General features: G+C 39.3%; 1 protein-coding gene across 6 annotated transcripts in view; it reads left to right on the forward strand.

The window, feature by feature from the left end:
* Window positions 1–20,582, forward strand: part of asap1b (ArfGAP with SH3 domain, ankyrin repeat and PH domain 1b) — a 76,010-nt gene that overhangs the window by 23,282 nt on the left and 32,146 nt on the right. For all 6 annotated transcript variants that reach the window (XM_074693300.1, XM_074693298.1, XM_074693302.1 and 3 more), the window contains exons 2-6: window positions 6,027–6,099; window positions 8,769–8,914; window positions 13,038–13,112; window positions 13,554–13,603; window positions 15,591–15,720. In XM_074693300.1, coding sequence (XP_074549401.1) covers window positions 6,027–6,099; window positions 8,769–8,914; window positions 13,038–13,112; window positions 13,554–13,603; window positions 15,591–15,720 — 474 coding nt within the window. The remainder of the gene's footprint in view (window positions 1–6,026; window positions 6,100–8,768; window positions 8,915–13,037; window positions 13,113–13,553; window positions 13,604–15,590; window positions 15,721–20,582) is intronic.

Below are 20,582 nucleotides of genomic sequence, written 5' to 3' on the forward strand. Positions count from 1 at the left end.
CTCAAGATGTTTTTACTTCCTTCCATGTTACTGTGTCATTTCTATCTGCTTTCAAGGACATTTCTGACCTTGTTGCTTGGGCTAGCTGCATGATCCATCCCCACGGAGGCACCGTGCGTGGTCACTGCCCTTCACCTCCTCTTAAGTCAGCCCTTGACCTCTCTGGCTCCGTCTCTGAGACTTCCACTTAAAAGCATTCTGACATAGACGTGTTGACCCTTTCAGCACAAACGATTCCTCAAGACAGATATTTCTCAGTCAAACAACACAGGATGAAATGAATGAGTGTATTTTATTATTTTCTTCTTTTTTTTCTCAGCGCCATATAATAAATCGTCCATATGCATCACATTGAGAGACGAGTAGCCGCAGATGTTTTGGCATTGTGACATTGCTAATCCCCCCCTGGGTTGAACTGGAGCTTTCCATTGGTTCTTGGCGGATACAAACAATCCTTTGACTATATTCAATAGTTGTCGGCTTCTTGGAGAGCAGGGTTTAGATGCATTCTTGACTGTTGCCAGGCTTTGCTGAGGCCATGTGCCAAGACGGCGCTACTTTATTGATTTTTTTTTCTAGAAAGCTATAAGATAACAGCTTTAACACACTCGCTTTCCAATTTACATTAGTCTTAACCACTTTAGGACATTAATCACTGAAATTCTGCTAATGTTGGTATATATTGCTCATCCTTATCATCTTTTTTAAGAGTTTGACTGAATATTCTACATATTGTTACCTAAAACAAGCAGGGATCAGATTAAGAAAATTCTTCAAAAATAAAAGAAAGAGAGAAAGAAATAAGAAGAAATGTCAAACAGGAAATCTGTGACGTTTTTCATGTTTCAGCTAGATATTTAATTAGGTAAGGATTATGGGGGGATGTTGGATGGCGTTGCCAGCTGCTCCCAACATGAGAGCCACAAAAGTCAATCTGCCACCTCAGCTTCTGTTTCCTGCTTTTCATCCTCGACTGAAAAACCTCTGAATAATTACAGATTGTATTTTTTGAGGCGTTAAACTGCAGTTTGTCTTGAACTGAGTGACACCGCAGGGTTTGATTTGTTGGACAAGAGACAGAAGATAAACAGCGTGTTTGTGAATGTGTTGGCCGTTAAAAGAGTCTAATGGGTGACTTGCAGAAAAACATGGATAAATCAATTAGACGGGAGTTTCCTGTCAGAAGACAATGAATAATTCTCCTTCAGCTCATTTAGCACCCAAAGCTATATTTCTGCATTTGTGTCATAAAGGCTTCTACTTGTATTATTCAATTCACTTATTCTACTTTTATAGTTTTGAAGCAAACAATTTTTTTTGCTTTTTGAATGAAGCATACATATTTTAATGAAGAATTATGTTTGTCATGTTTAATAAGCTTGTCACATAACTTTTTTAAGTAGCTCAACAGTTTTAGAAACATTTCTATAAAACTATATGTCTAAAACCTACAAGTAAAGAAAAGTATTAAAATTAATTGGGGTTGGCAGCTGTTCCCTTATGTCTTCAGTGTCTGTGAAAAACTAATCAAACATGCTAACATTAGCTTAAATTTTTAGATACATGTTTATTAATTTATAAATCTTAAAGCTTAGAAAAACATTAATACAAGTATTATGTCCGTATTAAACTGAAAATGATATAAGTGAATAGCCCCTTCCTGTTTTCAGTATTTGGGGTAAGCTAATCAAACTGGCTACTATTAGCTTAGCTGTTTATGCATTACGTGGTCTTGATGTTTTACAGCTATCAACAAAGCATATTCTGAAAACAAATAGACCTTGCTAGAAAAGAAAAACAAGAATTTGTGTAAGCTAGCTTGGTGGCTTTAACTAGCTAGCTAAGTGGAATTAGCAGTTGCAAACAGGCACATCAGTAAAAAAATACTTGTTTTATTAATGTAAATGTCATTTGGGAATCCATGAAAACAATCTTAAAACCTGCAGGCTACTTTGTGGTTCAATGAAGGCTAACCAGCTAACAAACAGTCCATGCTAGCCCCTGTTAACAGAGGTGTTAGCTTACCTTGTGAAATCATGTAATAAAGTGGCTGTACTTGCTAATATGACTCAGCAAAAAACACTTCTCACTTAATATTTAAAGCTGCATCCTTTTTCCTATCTTGTTTATACTTCAAATCATTTCCTGTTTACTTGTTTGAACAAATGACTAGCATCCTAGCTTAACAGCTAGTGATTCAGCCAAAACGAGCTTCTCAAAAAGAGTCTTTCTGAATCATTTGGGCATGTTTTCATACTGCCTAAAGGTCTTATTATGGTAATTATTAAGATATTATCATACGCAGAAACAATATTGGTGAAGATAATAGAAGAATTAAAATTCCGTTTTGGCATTGGCTTGTTTGTGTCACTGTTTAGCCTAGCAGACAGTGAAATAATGAGCCAGCACAGGGGGATGCTGGGCAGTTTGTTCCCATGTGCAGAGGGATCAAAGGGCTTGTCCCTGGCAGAAAAAGCCCTGCAGCGACTAACTACTGCTGCCGTAATTGGGGAAGAGCCATGTAAACTGTCCAGGGGGGGCAAGAACAGTTTAATTATGTTGTGAAATTTAATTAGCCGACTGTTGTGTGTTTGTGCTTCTGCTTTTAACCACCTGACCTTGGTGTAACAGTGGTTTTGCTAGTGTTTGTCAACTGTTATGGGAAAATTTTGGAGAGTTATGGCTCCATTACCTCTGGTTAAGATGGGATGGATATGAAATGTGTGTGCTGTCAGGATGTATTATACTGAAACCTTAGCATCACTGGTTCTCATTTAAAACCACTTAGTAGGGGCAGGTATTTATCTGGTTCTTTGTTGCCCTTTTTCTGAATCAAACAGTGTTATAATTATTTCCACTTTTCCATCTCTAATTAAATTATATACAATTTTACACAGACTGACAACGTTAAGTACGGCTGGCTAATGTCATGTCGGAAAGGAAGACTTGAGCACATAACTATTGGTTTGGTTAAAGCAACTTTCTGTGATGACAGTATATAACCAAATAAATACAGCGGGTGACTTACTGATAGAAACTTCTCAGCCAAACGTATAATATGCACTGATGACAATCAGGGTCAAATTTTATTGGGTGTTGCACTGTTACCAGCTAATGTGGTAAGAACTATTGATCAGTCTGGTTCACAGATTAGATGTGGGGCAGTGGTGGTAGAGTTTCATGGGCTGTCTGCTACGAGTGGATTTCCAGGAAGAGCTGCAGGTTAAAAAAGTTCCTATACAGCCTCAGCACTGGAATTTCTTTATTGAAGTTTAGATGATTTATTACATGATAAAGCTAACAAAGTAAAGTTAACCAGATCAATAGATAAAAACTGTGACTGTGGTCCTATTATAAGCAATTGTGTTATTTGAAGTGACAAAAAGTTTCAGATAGTTTGCTTGCCCTTTTAGTGTTAGATTTATCATGCAAATACACTGCATGCATTGACAGTGCTCGCATTCAGGAGTAGTCACTCAAAAAACGATTGGATCTGTATCCCTTTTCTGTCCAGAGAAGGTTTTTTTTAAGTGATGTTAAAATTTATACACAGCGTGCAGATGAGAAGTAAGTGAAACTTAAGATGTTATCAACTTTCATCTATAAGACTAAAAACCAAGTAAGATCCAGCTATTTTCATAAAAATTTGGCATCTTATGTATATATTGTATCGAATCATATTGTACTGTATGGTGTCACAATATATCATTATATTGCTGAAGGTCATATTCTACCTCATTGAATCAAACTGCACCATATCCAACATGGTGCATCGTATCTTGCTGACTCATACCTATTCTATCATATTGTTTTGTGTTACATACCATCATATTACTCATATTGCATTATATCTTATTGAATCATATTGTGATATAAATCCTACTGTATCATATCATATTATGTTATATTGAGATTTTTATCACATTGTATTGTATCATATTATATCCAAATTGTAGTGCGCTATATCATATCTTATTGAATCGTATTTAATCTTATTGAATCATATCGTATCCTGTCCAATTTTGTCCTACTGGATCACATTGCAACATGATGTATTGTATCGTATCTTATTGCATTGTATCATATTGTGTTGTATTGCAACGTGTCGTATTGTATTTGCTCATATTGTATCTTATTGAATTGCATCATATCCTGTTATGTTTATTGTGATCCAGTTTGATGAAGTTTTATTGTATCGAACCAACTTGGATCGTATCATATTGTATTCTTTCTTCCGGAAGTGATAATCATATAATACCAGTGGTGATTGCTCTAAGACTGCAAGGGAAGCCCAGCTTCCCCTAAAATGTCCCACAAAAAAGTGGTGATGGGAACTGCTGTGTGTACATTTCATTGACAAAATATGCGCTAGAATTCCTTCATCTTTTGTTCAGAATCAGCTACCTATCACAGGTAACTGGCTCAACCTCCTTCCATCTCCGCAGCGTCTCGTCTTTAACACAGTCGGACGCTGAGCGTCTTCTGACTTCAGCGGGGAAGTGTAGAGTGGGTTGTTCCACTGTGGAAACTGGACGGTCATTGGATAAACGCTGGGCTTTGTCCCGCCCATCGGACGCTGAGCGTCTCTGGGGGTCTATGAGGCAGTGGGCTGGCCTGGACGCTGGGCTTCTGCATGATGATTGGATGATCTGCCTGAGGCTGAATCTTTTTTTGATTGACAGTGAAACGAGCCAGTCAGCGATCTTGAAGTATAACCCTCCACCGGAGCATCTTCTATAGACAGGAGCCTCTCCTGTTTAAAGCGGCCCAAGTCTTACGCCCGTAACACAATGGGCCAAGGCCGTTGAAGCAGTCTAGCTCTGCTGGCCATTGAGAGAACACTGGTAAATCCCTGAGTAGAATTTACGTTTAAATAAAAAAACAAATTTATGATGTAGGCCGGAAAAAAATGAGCTCCCCCTCCTTGACTGACTAGTACCCGCCACTGTATTATACCATGTAATATAGCATGGTATTGTTTTCTTTCCATATTTTAGTCCCTTTCTGTACATAAAAAGCAGGTCTAGACCATGCTCTTTGAAATATTATGAACAGACTCATGATAAAACATCAGCCATAAAAAACACCCTTTAACAGGTAGAATCCCCCCTGAGCAGGATCACCTAATTGGTGGGCAGTTATCTGCCTGAACTGAACACAACCACACTGAGATTCACCCACAAAGTTAGAAAATTAAAGTGGCCAGGGTCTGTCTCATAGGGAGCGTACTTGTGTTGGTTTAACAGGCTGTAAATCATCCATTGTAGCTGGATGTGTTGGATTGTGGTGTATTGTTAGTCTACCTGACATGAAGTGACCTGAGAAATAAAAACATGAGGATTGTTCTGTGTGTGGAGTTCTTTTTATGATGATTAATTTCCCTTGCTAACTGAGTTACTTATCAGCTGATGGGTTACCTGGTTCAAGGGTCACACTGGCATTGCTTTGCTTTGGCTTCTTATGAAAAAATATAGCAATACATTATGAGGAGTAACCACTTGTACTGTGATATACAACGCCTGTTAAGTGTTTCTATTTATATTAGTCGTTATTTTACCTCCCTGGTGCTTTTGAACTCAGAGCATTAATCTCAGAAATTACTGGGAAATGAAACGTGTGTGTCACTGTAACAATAGTTCAGTGGCAGTGTTTATATCTCCATCGTTTAAACGATATGTTGGGAATACTAATCATAATAAATCGCCTAAGCATGATAATATTAGTACTTTCTTCGCCTGCTTCAGAGCACAAAGGCTTCGCTCCAGCAGTGTTGAAATAATGATTTATGCCACATTCAGGTCAAGCAGTGTATTGTGAGCACTCTGTCTACATTAGCTTTATGGAGTATGCATGCTTTGAATTACAGGGCAAATATTGTTCTTATGCGTTTAAATTCTTCCAGTTTGCTGGAGCATAAAATCAAAGACTTTCAAAAAAATCCTCGCTGTCTTTTGATGTGAATGTTTCCAGCATGTTCCTTTAGGATGAGACCATTTTTAAGGCCTCTTCTCCTTTTCTTTTCCCAGGCATTGGACCAGGATCGGACCTCTTTACAGAAGGTGAAGAAATCAGTGAAGGCCATCTACAGTTCAGGACAAGGTGAGATACTCTGTTTCTAAATTTATCATGTATAAGTGCGCCAGCTGATCATCGGGTGTGTTATTTAAAACCGTTTTCCAAAGAAAATCCCCAAAGGAAAGTCCAGGATTTCTTAAATGTCACCTCAACAAAAAAAGTCGCTTTCTTGTCTGGAACATTGCCTTTTGTCGGACAGATGGTGTTTTGTGCGTGTGTGTATTCAGGCTGTCCCAGAAACCAACACCTGAGTTTGTTTTGCAGGCTGCTGTGACATAGATCCTCAGTAATTTTCCACTGAATACTTCTGAGAGCGGCCTCCTCCCTGGAAATTGACAGTTTCAGATGTTTGTCCCACAGAGGAGTTTGTTTGTGCTCTAAAAAGTCAGTTCCTCTAACTTCTATTGTCATTTTTGGACAAGAAAGGCCTCAAAACAGCTGTTTGATAAACAATTGTAGTAGATTTGACTGAATCTAGTTAGTGGCACAAGTGGCTCATTGTGTAAAAATAGAAAAAGAATGGGCTCTATGTGCCTCAAGCCAAAGATATCATAGTAAAACCTCAGCCTAGATTCAATACATCGAGATCATGAGTTTCTCATAATTCCCCTTTGACTGGTTTGAAGTCAAAATGACCTAAAATGAGCCCTGGTGGATTTGGTGACCCCTGTGGTTACTGGTGGTAACTGCATCTCACTAAAGCAAAATATGATTTCAGAAGCTAGAGGAGTTTTTAACTGAGACAGATATTTCTAGGTGGCATTAAGAGTCTTTTATTCTTCTTCGTCAAAGTTGAGAGAATTCAAGAATGATTAAATTTGTCTTAAAATGAAGAACACAGGAATTGTTCATAGGAGAAAACAAACCATGTGTGTGACTTTGAAGTTATGTGAATGAGTTTAAAATCTTGGGATATATGTTTAACTATGCCATACTTAAGTCCATTACCATGTCTTCTGCTATTCAAGACATTTTTGGTGTGAAAATGGTCTCTAAAAGTACTGAATTCGATTTTACAACATGTCGAAAAAAGACAATATTAATTATTTTTAATTTTCACAAGCATTTTTTAATCACCCTTCTGTTAAAAACTGCATTATTTTAATACAATACAAGCCAGTTTTCCAGTTTAGTGCTTTTATTTTGAAAGGGCGACTAAAGAAAACAGAGCTAACAAACTGGGCTAACTTTCCTCATTGTTTCTTGTAAATTTCTTTCCAAAGGAGGGGCTGTGAAAAACAAAGGCAGTTATATCAATAAAAGTTATTCAGTTTAGTTATATTGAATTGTACAAAGTAAATAAGTATCAAAGAATGAGCATTGATCCAAGAACATAACGAGGAAAAAGTAGGAAAGCTTCCCAAAAATTGATATTCTTCTCAGAGTTGGTCAACTAAGTATTCACAAATCTTTTCAGCAAAAACTTTGTGAACCTACAGCCCTCTGTGGACTGTATTTGAGTTTTATAGCTGCAGCAGGGAAAGTCTCCACATGGTGCCCGTCTCACCTGACCTTCCTCTCAGGACTCCTCCTCAGCAGACTAAACATCAGCCCAGTCCAGCTCCTCACTGTGTCTCGCTTAATGGCGAGGGCAGACGGATGGACTCTGCTGGTTGACTGACGGTTCCTGTAGAGTCTCAGCGACCTGGAGAACCACATATCACTCTGTGCTGACATTGACTTTACATAAAGATGACTTACTTTAGTCAAAATGTATAAAACTGAAGTCTCTCTGGAGCTGCTATCATCAGGAATCACAGGTTGGGGCTGCATGTCTGTTATTGTTTCTGCCGGCAGAACTTTCCGGTGCAGAATCTGTTGAATATTTCAGGTCTGTGTTGTTACTGAACATCCACTCGAGATCTTTAGAGAGCAGGGAGAGTATATTTACTGATAATTTTCTATATACAGCTTTTTTCTTTGCTTTCAGTAACTTGAAAGATGCTACTTTTAGGCTTCATAAGCTACTGTCTCTTTAAGGTGCCCCTCCTGCATTAAGCTTTCTAGAATCCTCCTTCACTGTTACCCCTTCTTTAAAGCTATTCTCTAGGCTTTTTATGCCTTTAGTCAGAGTTAATTTGTTTATTTTTACCTCTGCAAAGGAGGTTATGTTTTTGGGAGAGTTTGTTTGTCTGTTTGTGAACATACCTCAAAAAGTAACAAACGGATCTTCATGAAATTTTCAGGAAAAGTTCAAAATAGGATAAGGGAGAAGTGGTTAAATTTTTGAGGTGATCCGGATCACCGTCTGGATCCAGGATTTTTTTAGAGGATTCTTTATCATTATGAGATAGGGCTGTTTTAACCATATGTGTATATAACTCCTTAACAAATGGTCGGATTGCTTTGCAAAACAATACAAGACAAGGTCACCATAATTTCTGACAGATGTAAAAGTACGATCCAGATCCTGGCAATATTCTGGATACTAAGATCCCGAATATGAAATATGTCTATTTTTAAGGAAATTCACCCAACTAATGATGTCACAGTTTGAGCAAATCTCATGTTGTTCACGCTGAAATCTCAGGTGACTTTTTTAACAGTCCATTCAGAGCAGCCTGTGGTCTCATCATCACATTTATTTTGTGGAAGCTGTTTTCACATGCTAAAAAACTAGTCATTAGCCAACCATCAGCGCAAACAAGCTAACCCGCCCTTGGTTTTGTTGTTTTTTTCTGTTTTCAACACAGACCACGTCCAGAATGAAGAGAACTACGCTCAGGCTCTGGACAAATTCGGCAGCAATTTCATCAGCCGGGACAACCCTGACCTGGGGACGGCCTTCGTCAAGTTTTCCTCACTCACTAAGGAGCTGTCTGCTCTCCTGAAGAACCTGGTGAGTCCAGCACATCAACACTCGTACAGTTCAAACGCCACAGTAATGAACAGTCTGTCCTCACATGGATGGTCTGAGGAAAATTCAATGTAGACAGCTTCTTTTTTCGTCTCCTTTTCTGTAAGTGGTTTAGGATTTAGGTTTAAGGTCAAGATTAGGATTACATTCAGGTTAAGGGTTGAGGTTAGCGGAGAAGAATCAGGGTTTGTTGATTGTTGTGGATTGTTGTGGATTGTTGTGGTGAGTGGAATCCTTAAAAATGTTTTTATAGAGATGTTTGTCCCAGCTGAATGTGAAATGAGACGTCCATTAATCTCTTGTGCAAAACTGTTTATAACTCCTCCACATAGTCTGAACCGTCATCTCAGTCAGACAGTAAAGCTGACTGCAGCTCTGTTGGCATTTTTTCCCCACTGGTTGTGGCTCTTATCTGCCCGCCGTGGATTTCCCCTGACGTTTCTGTTGAATAATGTGTCCTGTTTGGATCCTCTGTGAGTGATTGTTGTTGGAAGAAGAGCCGGTCCTCGCTCTCTGCCTCTCTTCCTGTGCGGCTGACTGCGAGATTAGACTCCATAAATACACTTGGCAGCACCAGGAACAACTGTGTGTGTGTGTGTTTATGTGTGTGTGTGTGTGTGTGTTTGGAAACCTTCTCAAACCACCCACCTGTTTGCTTTACCTGCAGGAAAGTGAAGTTATCTCCACTCTCCGTCTCTCTTGACTCGTCTTCTCATTTTGAGTACTTTATCGAGTGAGTTTTAGCCTTCGATAACTGCGCCCTGAGGGCTGCTGGTGTGTGAACTGCAAATGAGAATTGATGAACAGTGCTTGTCCTAGATGTCCTACACGTGTTATCAGCGTAAATGTAAAGATTTTACAAGCACATTTGAATTTTCTCCCCTTTTTTTGTAAACCAAGAGAAAGTTATGAGAGTGAGAGTTTCCAGGATGAGCTGTTAGAGCTCACAGGCAGCCGGCCAAAAGACGATTGATCCCTACTTTGGCCATATGCAAGACAGGCACTTAGAAAGCACATTAGCGCCCATTAAGCGTTGTTTACTTCCTTGACCGCTGCAGTGTGTCTGTGTGGACTTGGCTAACAACAACAGGGATTTAAATGCTTAGTACTGTTGTAAATGACCTTGCTGATCCTGATGGTTAGAGCTGCTGAGCAGGGCTGTAGCAACATGAGCTGCAGGCTTTTGCTAATTCTCCAATAGACTAACGTGCAGTGGGGCGGATTTTGCAACACTTTTGCTATTTTGTGGCAGATTTTTTGTGGTCAGCAGCTGCATGAACCGGTCGATGCTTTGCACTGCAGATTTAAAGATGAGGTTTGCAAGAATGTGTGTTTCAAGTCCCATTGAAAAGTTTTATTCAGCCTATCTGCAATCTTAAGTTTGAGTTCACAAACAAGTCAAAGTCATCAATATTTTTAAATTTACAACATATCAAGTTACTTCATATGAAAAGGCAATTCTAGTGCAGGAAAACCAACAGAAAATTATTGGCTAATTCTTCAGTTTCTTTCACCCCCATGGAGCATTTTAGCTTCCCATAGCTTGTCAACTCCCAATAATAAAGTTTTTTATGACAAAGAGGCATGAATGAGAACCTCATTATCATTGTCATGTTTCTGAGGTGGAAAAAAGATACTCTTGTCAACTCTTCTTTAATAATCAACCTTTATCCTTTTAAGACCAGATACAGCGTGTAGGTCATTTCAGACGGTATCATCCATCTTAGCTGTCAAAAAGCCGATCGTAACAAGAAATAAAAGATAACACAAATTTTCCCCTCCCTCGTTGTGTATTTCAGCAAATTCCAGTGTATTTCATGAGTCATGTCTTAAATAATTGTCTGCAATGACCTACATGACTCAGGAAATCACATATGAACGGAATAAAAACAAAGATAGCAAAAACCATAGCAATGCTACGCAAAGCAAAGAGTTATCTAAACGACAGCCTTGTACCTTCTATACAACACAATGATTGTGCCTTAATTGACCTGACTTATTGTGTGAAGTATGGGGAAGTGCATGTAAAACAACCATTGAGCAAATCTCCATTTTACGAAAAAAAAACTATGAGAATTATAACTGGAACGCCATAAAGACATCCCTCAAATCCACTTTTTGTAAAATTACAGTTATTGAAACTGAATGACTTAATAGATTACCAAATGCTGCAAATTATGTACCAAGCTCACAAAAATCTACCGCCCAACATCCAGTGTCATTTCATCAAAAGGAAGAGTAGTTACTTGGACAGACATTTCAAAGAAGCCAAAACTTTCAGCTTCTTCAAAAAAACGTATCAAAACCAACACATTAGACAAACATAGGGAATCCCAGACATTCTAATCCCTGTCTGGTAGTGTTTTTGTTTGTTTCTTCTTGTTTTGTTGCTTTATTTTGTTTGGGTGAAACTGAGTTCCATGTTTGTGAATCCTTTTCCTTTGCATTTTGCTCTAACAATGATCTGTTAAAAGGTTAATATGGTATACTGGCCAAATAGTGTAACTTCTTTTCTGTGTGTTTTGACAAGTGTTTAGTTTAAGTTTTGTGAGAGTAGGGCAGATACAATAAGATTTTTCTTCTTTCTGCTCCTTTTCATCCTCTGATATGTACATATCTTTTTATATAACAATGAATGGAGTAAAGACCAACTATGAACTATGTCGCAGCCGGCCTTACACGAATACACGTAAACTTTGCAACTGGTCAAAATAGGTTAACAAACAGGTCAAAAGAAAGCATGACCTCGTCCTGCTGGACCAAAAACCATCATTGGGTTGCTCAATATTGTTACCACAAAGTTAAGAAATGGGAAGTTTGGAGCTTCAAACAGGGGTATGGTTGGGCTAGCGGTCTAGGTCGGGCCCCAAGAGGTTTGCCCTTGAGTGGGTGGCCCAACTTTGAATCTGACCAGTGGCCTGTTTCCTGCATCCCTCACTTTTGCCCTCTCCTATCTGATTAAGGGCATGAAAAAAAAAACTACTTAAAAAAGCCTCTAACAGCAGCCAGGCTTGATCTATTTCAAAGAGCGATTGGCATAAAACTGTGAGTCATCTGCATAGCAATAAAAATCAGCCCCAGAAGGGGGCAAAATCTACCCAGTGGTAGCAAGTACAGTGAAGCTATTGAGGACCTAAGACAGACCCCTGAGGGACCCCATGCCTAGCATGGCAAGACTCAGAGAAAATGTTATGAAATAAAACCTTAGACCTTCTTATCATCTATAATTAAGTATATAAGTCTATAATTTGAGTGGGACTCAGCGTCCAAGCCTATAATTATTAACTCCTACTGATACCAAATCAGTAGGGAAAATTATAAATGCACAGCTAATAAAAGCTCGGGTCGGGGTAAAAGGAGGTTGTTTGAGCGCACATTACTTTGCAGATTGCTTGCTTGCTTTAAACAGCAGCAGCATCTTGCTGGTTTGGATTTCTAGTGATTACAGAGACAAATTAGACCAAAATCAGGGTCAAAAACAGTAAAAACTGGCTTAACTTCATCAAAGTGAATGCTAATGCTGCTACATCATTGTTGTTTTTTTAGTTTGTTTCACCTGCTCCAAATTAAGGCATCTTTAAATACAGCATTAAATCAAGGATATCTAAGATGTTTCAGCTATACAGAGATAAATTACAGCAAAATTAATCTTAAGAAACTTTTTGGAAACACAGAAAATTGTTTTGTTTGTTATTATGTCCTCAGTGACCCACTATTAATCCACCGTTTGAAGCATTTGACACATTTAACAACAGTGGCAAGAAAGAAACTCAAGGGTGGAAAGTGCATTTATTAGAGACTATTTTTAGCAGCAGGTAAATAAACATTTAGAATATTTACAACATCAGCAAAGTTTGTGTTCAGCAGTCTCAGAAAGCATATTTAGTTTGAGGTGCAGGAAGAAAAGCTCGTCCTCTGCAGCTATGATGATCCATCATGTCCTTCAAAGAGTTTTGCAGTCGACAGATAAAACAAAACAAACTTTCTCCAAACGTTCTTGTTCTAATGGCATTAAGATCTGCCTGCGTTGTGTTATGATAGCTGTGTTAGCTTGTTTCCTGGTGACAACAGCAACATGATCTCTCTCCGTCTTCTCCTCTCTCAGCTCCAGAGCCTCAGCCACAACGTCATCTTCACTCTGGACTCGCTGCTGAAGGGCGATTTGAAAGGCGTGAAAGGGGTAAGATTTACTGTAAAACATTTACTCCTCCAGACATTTTTTTTCCTCCCTCTGTCCTCCTGACTCTTTCGGGCCTCTTTAGTTGCACAGCTCAGCAGCGGGATGAACGTATCGGATGCCTCGTCAGCACATCTCTGTATTAATCTCTCCACTTCCGTGCATGTTGAGAGTAATGCGAGACGGGAGCGGAGAGACGAGCGCGGAGCTCTCTGTTTAAAAGATCACTCTGTAAATCTGGCTGAAGTAAACAGTGGCTTTGTGTTGTGCTGGAGGCGTGTAGAGAGGAACTGGGTCATGAACTCTTCATGTTTGGGGTACAGGGAGGGGTGTGGTGGATAAATCTTAAAGGGGAGTGAGGCGTTTGCTGTAAATAACTCCGCCCCTGAGGTGACGGCTTTGTAGTTTGCTGATGTTTCTTCTTCTTCTTCTGTGTTTCTGCAGGACATAAAGAAGCCCTTTGACAAAGCATGGAAAGACTACGAAGCCAAGTTGTAAGTGTAAAGTCAACATGTTTTTGCCACAAATTTGAAGATGTGTTTTTTAAAGCTGAAATTTTTCTGGGAACCTTTGTTTGCCAATAATAAAAGGGTGATTCTTCATTTAAGGGAGTTTTTCCTTCCTCAGGGTAGATTTCCCCCCAAAAAAAAAAAAATTTTTTACAAAAAGCATTTATTGTATTTGTAAGAGTTAGGTTGAAGAAGCTATGAAAAAAATAACTGTGTCTTAATGATGATTTTTTAATACTTTTTCTGTGTGTTGTGTGTTGAGGTACAATCATCATAACAACTTAAAAAGACATTTTTCAAAAGCCATATGGTTGATATATGTTCAATTTTTCAACTTGCAATTAATTTATAATCAAATATTGCTGTCCCTTATACTTACCTTTTTACCATCACACTTAACATTTTACAGACTAATAAAGTGTTTACAGAAAATTCTTGACATTGTTGCATGCTAATTAGATTCTCCAGAGGGACATCCAAGAGGCAGAAGCCTTATTTTTTTTATGCCTACATATCTGAGTAATTTGATCTTTTACACATCCTGATGTGAGAGTATGTTTATTAGGTGTCATTACCAAACAAAAATTTCAAACGCAAATTTCTAATCAGCCAATCACATGGCTGCAACCCAATGCGTTTAGGCATGTAGACATGGTCAAGACGATCTGCTGCAGTTCAAACCGAGCATCAGAATGGGGAAGAAAGGTGATTTAAGTGACTTTGAACTTGGCATGGTTGTTGGTCTGAGTATTTCAGAAACTGCTGATCTACTGGGATTTTAATCCACAACCATCTCTAGGGTTTACAGAGAATGGTCCCAAAAAGAGAAAATATCCAGTAAGCGGCATTTCTGTGGGACAAAAAGCCTTGTTGATGCCAGAGGTCAGAGGAGAATGGACAGACTTGTTGGAGCTGATAGAAAGGCAACATTAACTCAAATAACCACTGGTTACAACCGAGGTCTGCAGAAGAGCATCTCTGAACACACAACACGTCCAACCTTGAGGCAGATGGGCTACAGCAGCAGAAGACCACACCGGGTGACCCTCCTGTCAGCTAAGAACAGGAAACTGAGGCTACAATTCACACAGCAACACCAAAACTGGACAATAGAAGATTGGAAAAACGTTGTCTGGTCTGATGAGTCTGGATTTCTGCTCCACATTCAGATGGTAGGGTCAGAATTTGGTGTGGGGGATATTTTCTTGGCTCACTTTGGACCCCTTAGTAAAAACTGAGCATGGTTTAAAGTCCACAGCCTACCTGAGTATTGTTGCTGACCATGTCCATCCCTTTATGAGCACAGTGTACCCATCTTCTGATGGCTACTTCCAGCAGGATAACGCTCCATGTCATAAAGCTGGAATCATCTCAGACTGCTTTCTTCAACATGACAATGAGTTCCCTGTACTCAAATGTCCTCCACAGTCCCCAGATCTCAATCCAATAGAGCACCTTTGGGATGTGGTGGAACGGGAGATTCTCATCATGGATGTTCAGACGACAAATCTGCAGCAACTGTGTGATGCTATCATGTCAATATGGACCAAACTCTCTGAGGAATGTTTCCAGGACCTTGTTGAATCTATGCCACGAAGGATTAAGACAGATCTGAACGCAAAAGGGGGCCCAACCCCGTACTAGCTAGGTGTACCTAATAAAATGGCCAGTGAGAGTATATTGAATTTTCAACACAGAGAGTATTAAAATATCATCATTGAGACACAGTTACTTTTTTCCATAACTTCTTCAACCTAACCCATACAATTTTTTTTTTGTAAAAAAGAGTTTTCTTCTTGGAAATCTACACTTGGGACAGAAAAACTCCCTTAATTGAAGAATCACCCAAAACACTGAATTAGGAAAGCTGAATTCCCAATGTGAGGAGTGTTGGTGAAGATATCAGGTCACTTTGTTGAGAGTAACACTAGAGTTGAAATCCTTTTGGTGACTGTCGTCTCTTCTGTCTCAGTACAAAGATAGAGAAGGAGAAGCGAGAGCACGCCAAGCAGCACGGCATGATCCGCACTGAAATCACTGGAGCCGAAATCGCGGAGGAGATGGAAAAAGAGCGGCGTCTCTTCCAGCTCCAGATGTGCGAGGTATGTTTTAAAATAAAGCTGAATGACATTTCGTTTGCTGCTGTGATCTATCAGCAGAGTGGTGTAGGGGAAGCTGGGTCACGGATCCTCTTTACGTAACGTCTCTCGCTTTCTATTTAACGTCACATGAATCTTTCATGCTGCCATCGTCTTGTAAACTACTTGAGATTTATAAAACAAAACCGTCCATTTTTATTCTTTCAGTCAAACATTTGAACTCTGCTCGACCCCTGTGCAACAAATAATCATCTGTCCTCAGAGATACTCCACATCCACAAGTGCACTCACTTTTTACAGTCGTAATATTTTGGATTTACTTTTTTAAAATTAATTTGGGTTTATTTTTACTTTTTATATTCACTTTTTATCCCCTGTCCCATCTTTCTATCCTTTTTCAATCTGTGCAGCCCTCTTATCCCTGAGATTATTGATTTAATATTGTCATCTCTTAATCCTCTGTCTTGCTTTTTTTGTTTGTCTCTCTCACACACACACACACCCACACACACACTTAGGCCCAGAACAAATCGCCTTGATAGATTTTTTTTTTTACTTTGAGTGCAATATTTGTGTCAAACATCATCATCTGATTTTACTTTAGCGTTTTTGTCGGTTTAGTCGACATAAGGGTTTAGTCGTGCTCATTTTTAAATATTTGTTTGATAGAAAAATAATACAAAAGTTCATGTGACTTTCTCATCTTTAGAATATGTGTTTCTATTGTTTTTACAAGTTTTGGTTGTAATGCACCACAGTTGCTAGACAGTAGTTGTTAGATATCGGAAAAATGACGTTAAATGATGTGTTAAGTATAACTAGAATATAGATCACATCTGTACATACATCATATTTAACTTTTACATCTACAACAACTTTGCACAGTCATTAAAAAGGCTTCATCTTACCTTGGTCGTCACTTTTGAAATGTATTTTTCTTTGAAATGGACACCCCTAATTGGAATACATGTAGTATAAACAAGTCGTCTAGTTAAATTTAAGCATGGTAGTGAAGGGTTGGCTTTATTACAAAATATCCTGCCTTACAATTACCTTTATTAATGTCTCAATTATTGACCAGGGATGGGTACCTTGCACATTTGAAACGATATGGTACAGATGCCTGGTACCTGGCAATTGGTACCAGTACTCAACGGTACCAATTTTCGGTATTTTTTTTCTGTTTATGTGTTAAAAAAAATCTCAATTCCTTTAATAATAAAATTTTTCAAAAATTCAATCTAACATATTTTTTCTTCAATATATAACCTTGTAATGCTGTGTTCATGTCCAGCATGGAAAATCGCCTACTCTACTCCCTCACAGCCAAAAGGATCCATTTAGGTACCTAAACATGGTACCTTTTGGGTTTATGTGAACTGGTACCAGGTACTTTTGACAGAATTTGGTCGGTACCTATAAAAGTACCTTATTCGATACTGATCCCTGTTATTGATGTATAAAACATAGGCACACCTAGTTTCTGTGACGTCGCCCATTCCCACCCAGTGAGGAGACACTCAAAGGCTGTCCTTTCACGGTCTCTTTTGGACATTGTATGGCTAAAATATACTGGATGTGTCTGCATTTTGTGAAATCAAATAGGTTTCCATTCAAGTCAATGTGTCAACTTACACCGGATCCATTCTGTTTCAGTTTATCTGCGTGACTGGTCCGTCGTGTTGCAGGTAATGACGCATAAATTCAGTGTAGGGACGCTTGAGAGGGACAGGAAGCCGTGACTGGAAACCACCTAAAAACACTCATTGACTTTCAAAATAAAATAAACTGTGTCAAAATCAGGCCATATTTGGCTTGGCTACAATGATAAACGGACATGATGAGCTGAGCCAGACCAAGAGTCAATAGGTTTGAGGTTTTACAACCCAACATGAATGGAGAGAGACTTATCAATGATGTGCGGAGTGCAGGAACTCCTCGGTCTTGCTACTTCAGCTGTCTGTCAGTCACGCTGCTTGTCGGACTGAACATGCAGCCGTTGTAAGTTGACAAATGCCGTCAGAGTCGCCCGTCCATTTATGACGTCCTCAGTCTAAGAGTCTTGTCCTATGAACGTCTGTTTGCCCAGTGGGAAGGTACTGTGATGTCACTCCTGATTAGATGTCCACTTGTCGTCCAAAAAGCAGACATTGAAATGTTGAACTGAGTATCGAAGTCCAATCAACGTTCATGGTTAAACAAACAAATAGTGGAACTTATTTGAACATTGTGGAGACATCAGGAATAGTGTGAGCGACATTGACGTGATCTGTGCGTCCATCAAATGTCTGATGTTTTGTGGATTAGTTTCTTAAAAGGCATTATGACGCCCACTAGTGGTGTCAGAATTATTGGAAATTCTGACTTCCTTTCTGCTTGTCTTAAAAGTCACAACTCTTGAACTTACCATAAAAACAAATGAGCTAAAAAAAATAACCTGACTGTTCCATTGAATAGAAAAATGAGCTAAAGAGATCAAATTTGTTGTTTGGTGCTGTAAAATGTTTATTTCTGCTGAAAAAATGGGGAGCCAGGGATCTTTTAGCGCCAGCTCCTAGTGGACATTCAAGGAACTACATGTTTTTTTCTTTCTGTATTCGCTTCTCTGTGTCAACCTCCATGTTACCTCTTTCTCTCTATGTTGGGTGTGTATCCCATCTTGTTCTTCATCTTCTTTTAGTTTCCATGTTTCAAATGTTGTCTTTTCATATCATAAACCACTTGTGGTGTCACTCGCTCCTGATAATCCTTCAGGCTTGTGCATCCACCTCTCAAACCGGCCTTCCTGGATCGCACTTCATGTTCTCATTGGCACCTGTAGAAACACAGCTCCACCTACACGCTGCTATTTTAGGTTGAAACACCCACTTATTAAAATCCTACAGCATGTGAAGTCTTTTTCACTGGCTGCATGTGAACCGTATCTGAAGCTTGAGTTTACTTACTGCTCTCTCGGGTGATTTTGATAACTTATGGAGTAGATTTACTGCTCATGCAAATGGGAGGATTGAAAGAGGCCCAAAAGAAGTGCCTTACTTACGTTAATTTATGATAAAAGTATGAAATAGTCTACTTGAGTTTAAGTGGGTAAGATTCAAAGTATGTGTTGTAAAAGAAGTCAGATATTTAAGCAGCTCAAACAGTTTCTCTCTGATTCCAGAGCCTGGTTTTGGGAACTTGTTTGCTTTGAAGCGTCTTGTGACACACTTTGAATTCTCTTTGGTATTAATGCTCACAGGCCACACTTAAAGGATTCTGACAGCGAGCATTAAGTGTTGAACAAATGTGAGCTCTTTATGTGCCCGGGAGAATCAGAACAAACTGTTAGAGCTCACTCCGCTTTGCCAAAAACCTCTCTGGTGGTGGGTGGTGACGCCTACGCCTTGTTCACTGTTTTATCCTGTTAGGATTTTATACTCAGATTGCATAATGGAGCGGTGGCCGTTGTAGTGCAGTTAGCTGTGTGAATTATTCACTACAAAAACTTGCTGCAGTTCTTTTGTGCCCTCTGCCTTTGTGACTCAGAGGTGTCTCCTTGCCCACATTTTGTGTTCTGACTTCTTCTGTTACCGACCAGAGGAGGCTGGATTTACTGGCATCAGTGCATATTATCCCTTCTAGAAGGTTCTTAACACGAAAAAGGCTGAAAAATAAAATAAAATACAACTGCTGGACACAAGCAAACCCATACTAGCTTAACTGTGTGGCTTTGCTTTGGAGGAATCAGTGCTGAAATACTAAGGAGCGCGATGCATCAGTTAGCACCACAGACTGTATAATTAATGGAAGTCGTCTCTGTGACTCACCCGTCTGTTTCTGAAACAGAGTTTTGGAGCAAATTAAGTGGGGGCCATTTTGGAAGGGCGAGTTAGAAAAAAATCACCTCTCGTACAGTGTGTGCTGAAATAACTCTTCAGACTGGAGTCCAGGCTTGAAACAAGTTTGTTTCTGCTGTGAACCGGCATCTTTTGGCTAAATGTGTTGGTGGTTTACGGTACTTCTGGGGTCAGCATCAAGTGGACATTTGATAAACTGCAGTTTTTAACACTTCCCCATTGCTTCATACTGTTAGAAGACACCATGTACAAGGAGAGTCTAATCACTGGTGCAGGAAAACCATTGGATTATTACTTACTGTCCATTGGGCATGCTCCATGCTGTGCTGAAAATGCAGCCAATGAGTGTTGACAGCTATTGGATGAGAAGCTAAACCATGGTGATATGGATCTGGTGAAAGTCCTTTGCACCGTTTTCCAACTGTTGACCTTTTGTGTCTCAGCGTCCAGACTGTGGTGTCAGCTGTGGGCAGTAAGCAGCGCTTGGAAATCCAATTTGGCTTTTTACTCATTGTTTATACACTAAAGGGCAAAATACGGTTTAGAAAAATGAAGCCTATGCCAAAGTGCTAAAAGTTGCTGTTCATCAAGAAGATATGGGGATCACAAGTTTGTCCAATCAGAGTCACAGGTTAGCTAATGTGACTGACGGGTGCCCTATAGCTGTTAGAAAGGAAGCTCATATCCAATATGGCCTCCGCCAACGATTGGCTTCATTACTTAGCATCAGGAACAGACTGGTGATGTCACTGACTGCATGTTAACCAGTGCGTCTTCACATAGAACACAAAGCACAGCTGAAATCAAATGAGTGTCGTAGCTAAAAGAACAAATTGCAAAGCGTTGACCTAAAGTTAGCACATTGGCGTGTTAGCCTATATGTGTTGGTATCCCACTTAAAGTCAATGCCTTAAGATAATTTTGGGCTACTCTAACTTGCAAGGCATTATTACAACTCTTGAAGTGACTTTTCCAGATGGCTCTAAATTTTCCAGAATTTTACTTTATGTTGGATTCTGGTTAAATCAT

The sequence above is a fragment of the Halichoeres trimaculatus genome, unplaced genomic scaffold (genome assembly GCF_033239565.1).
Source record: "Halichoeres trimaculatus isolate MK-OKI-2021-1 unplaced genomic scaffold, fHalTri1.1 fHalTri1_scaffold_18, whole genome shotgun sequence".
In the NCBI taxonomy this organism is placed as follows: domain Eukaryota; kingdom Metazoa; phylum Chordata; class Actinopteri; order Labriformes; family Labridae; genus Halichoeres; species Halichoeres trimaculatus.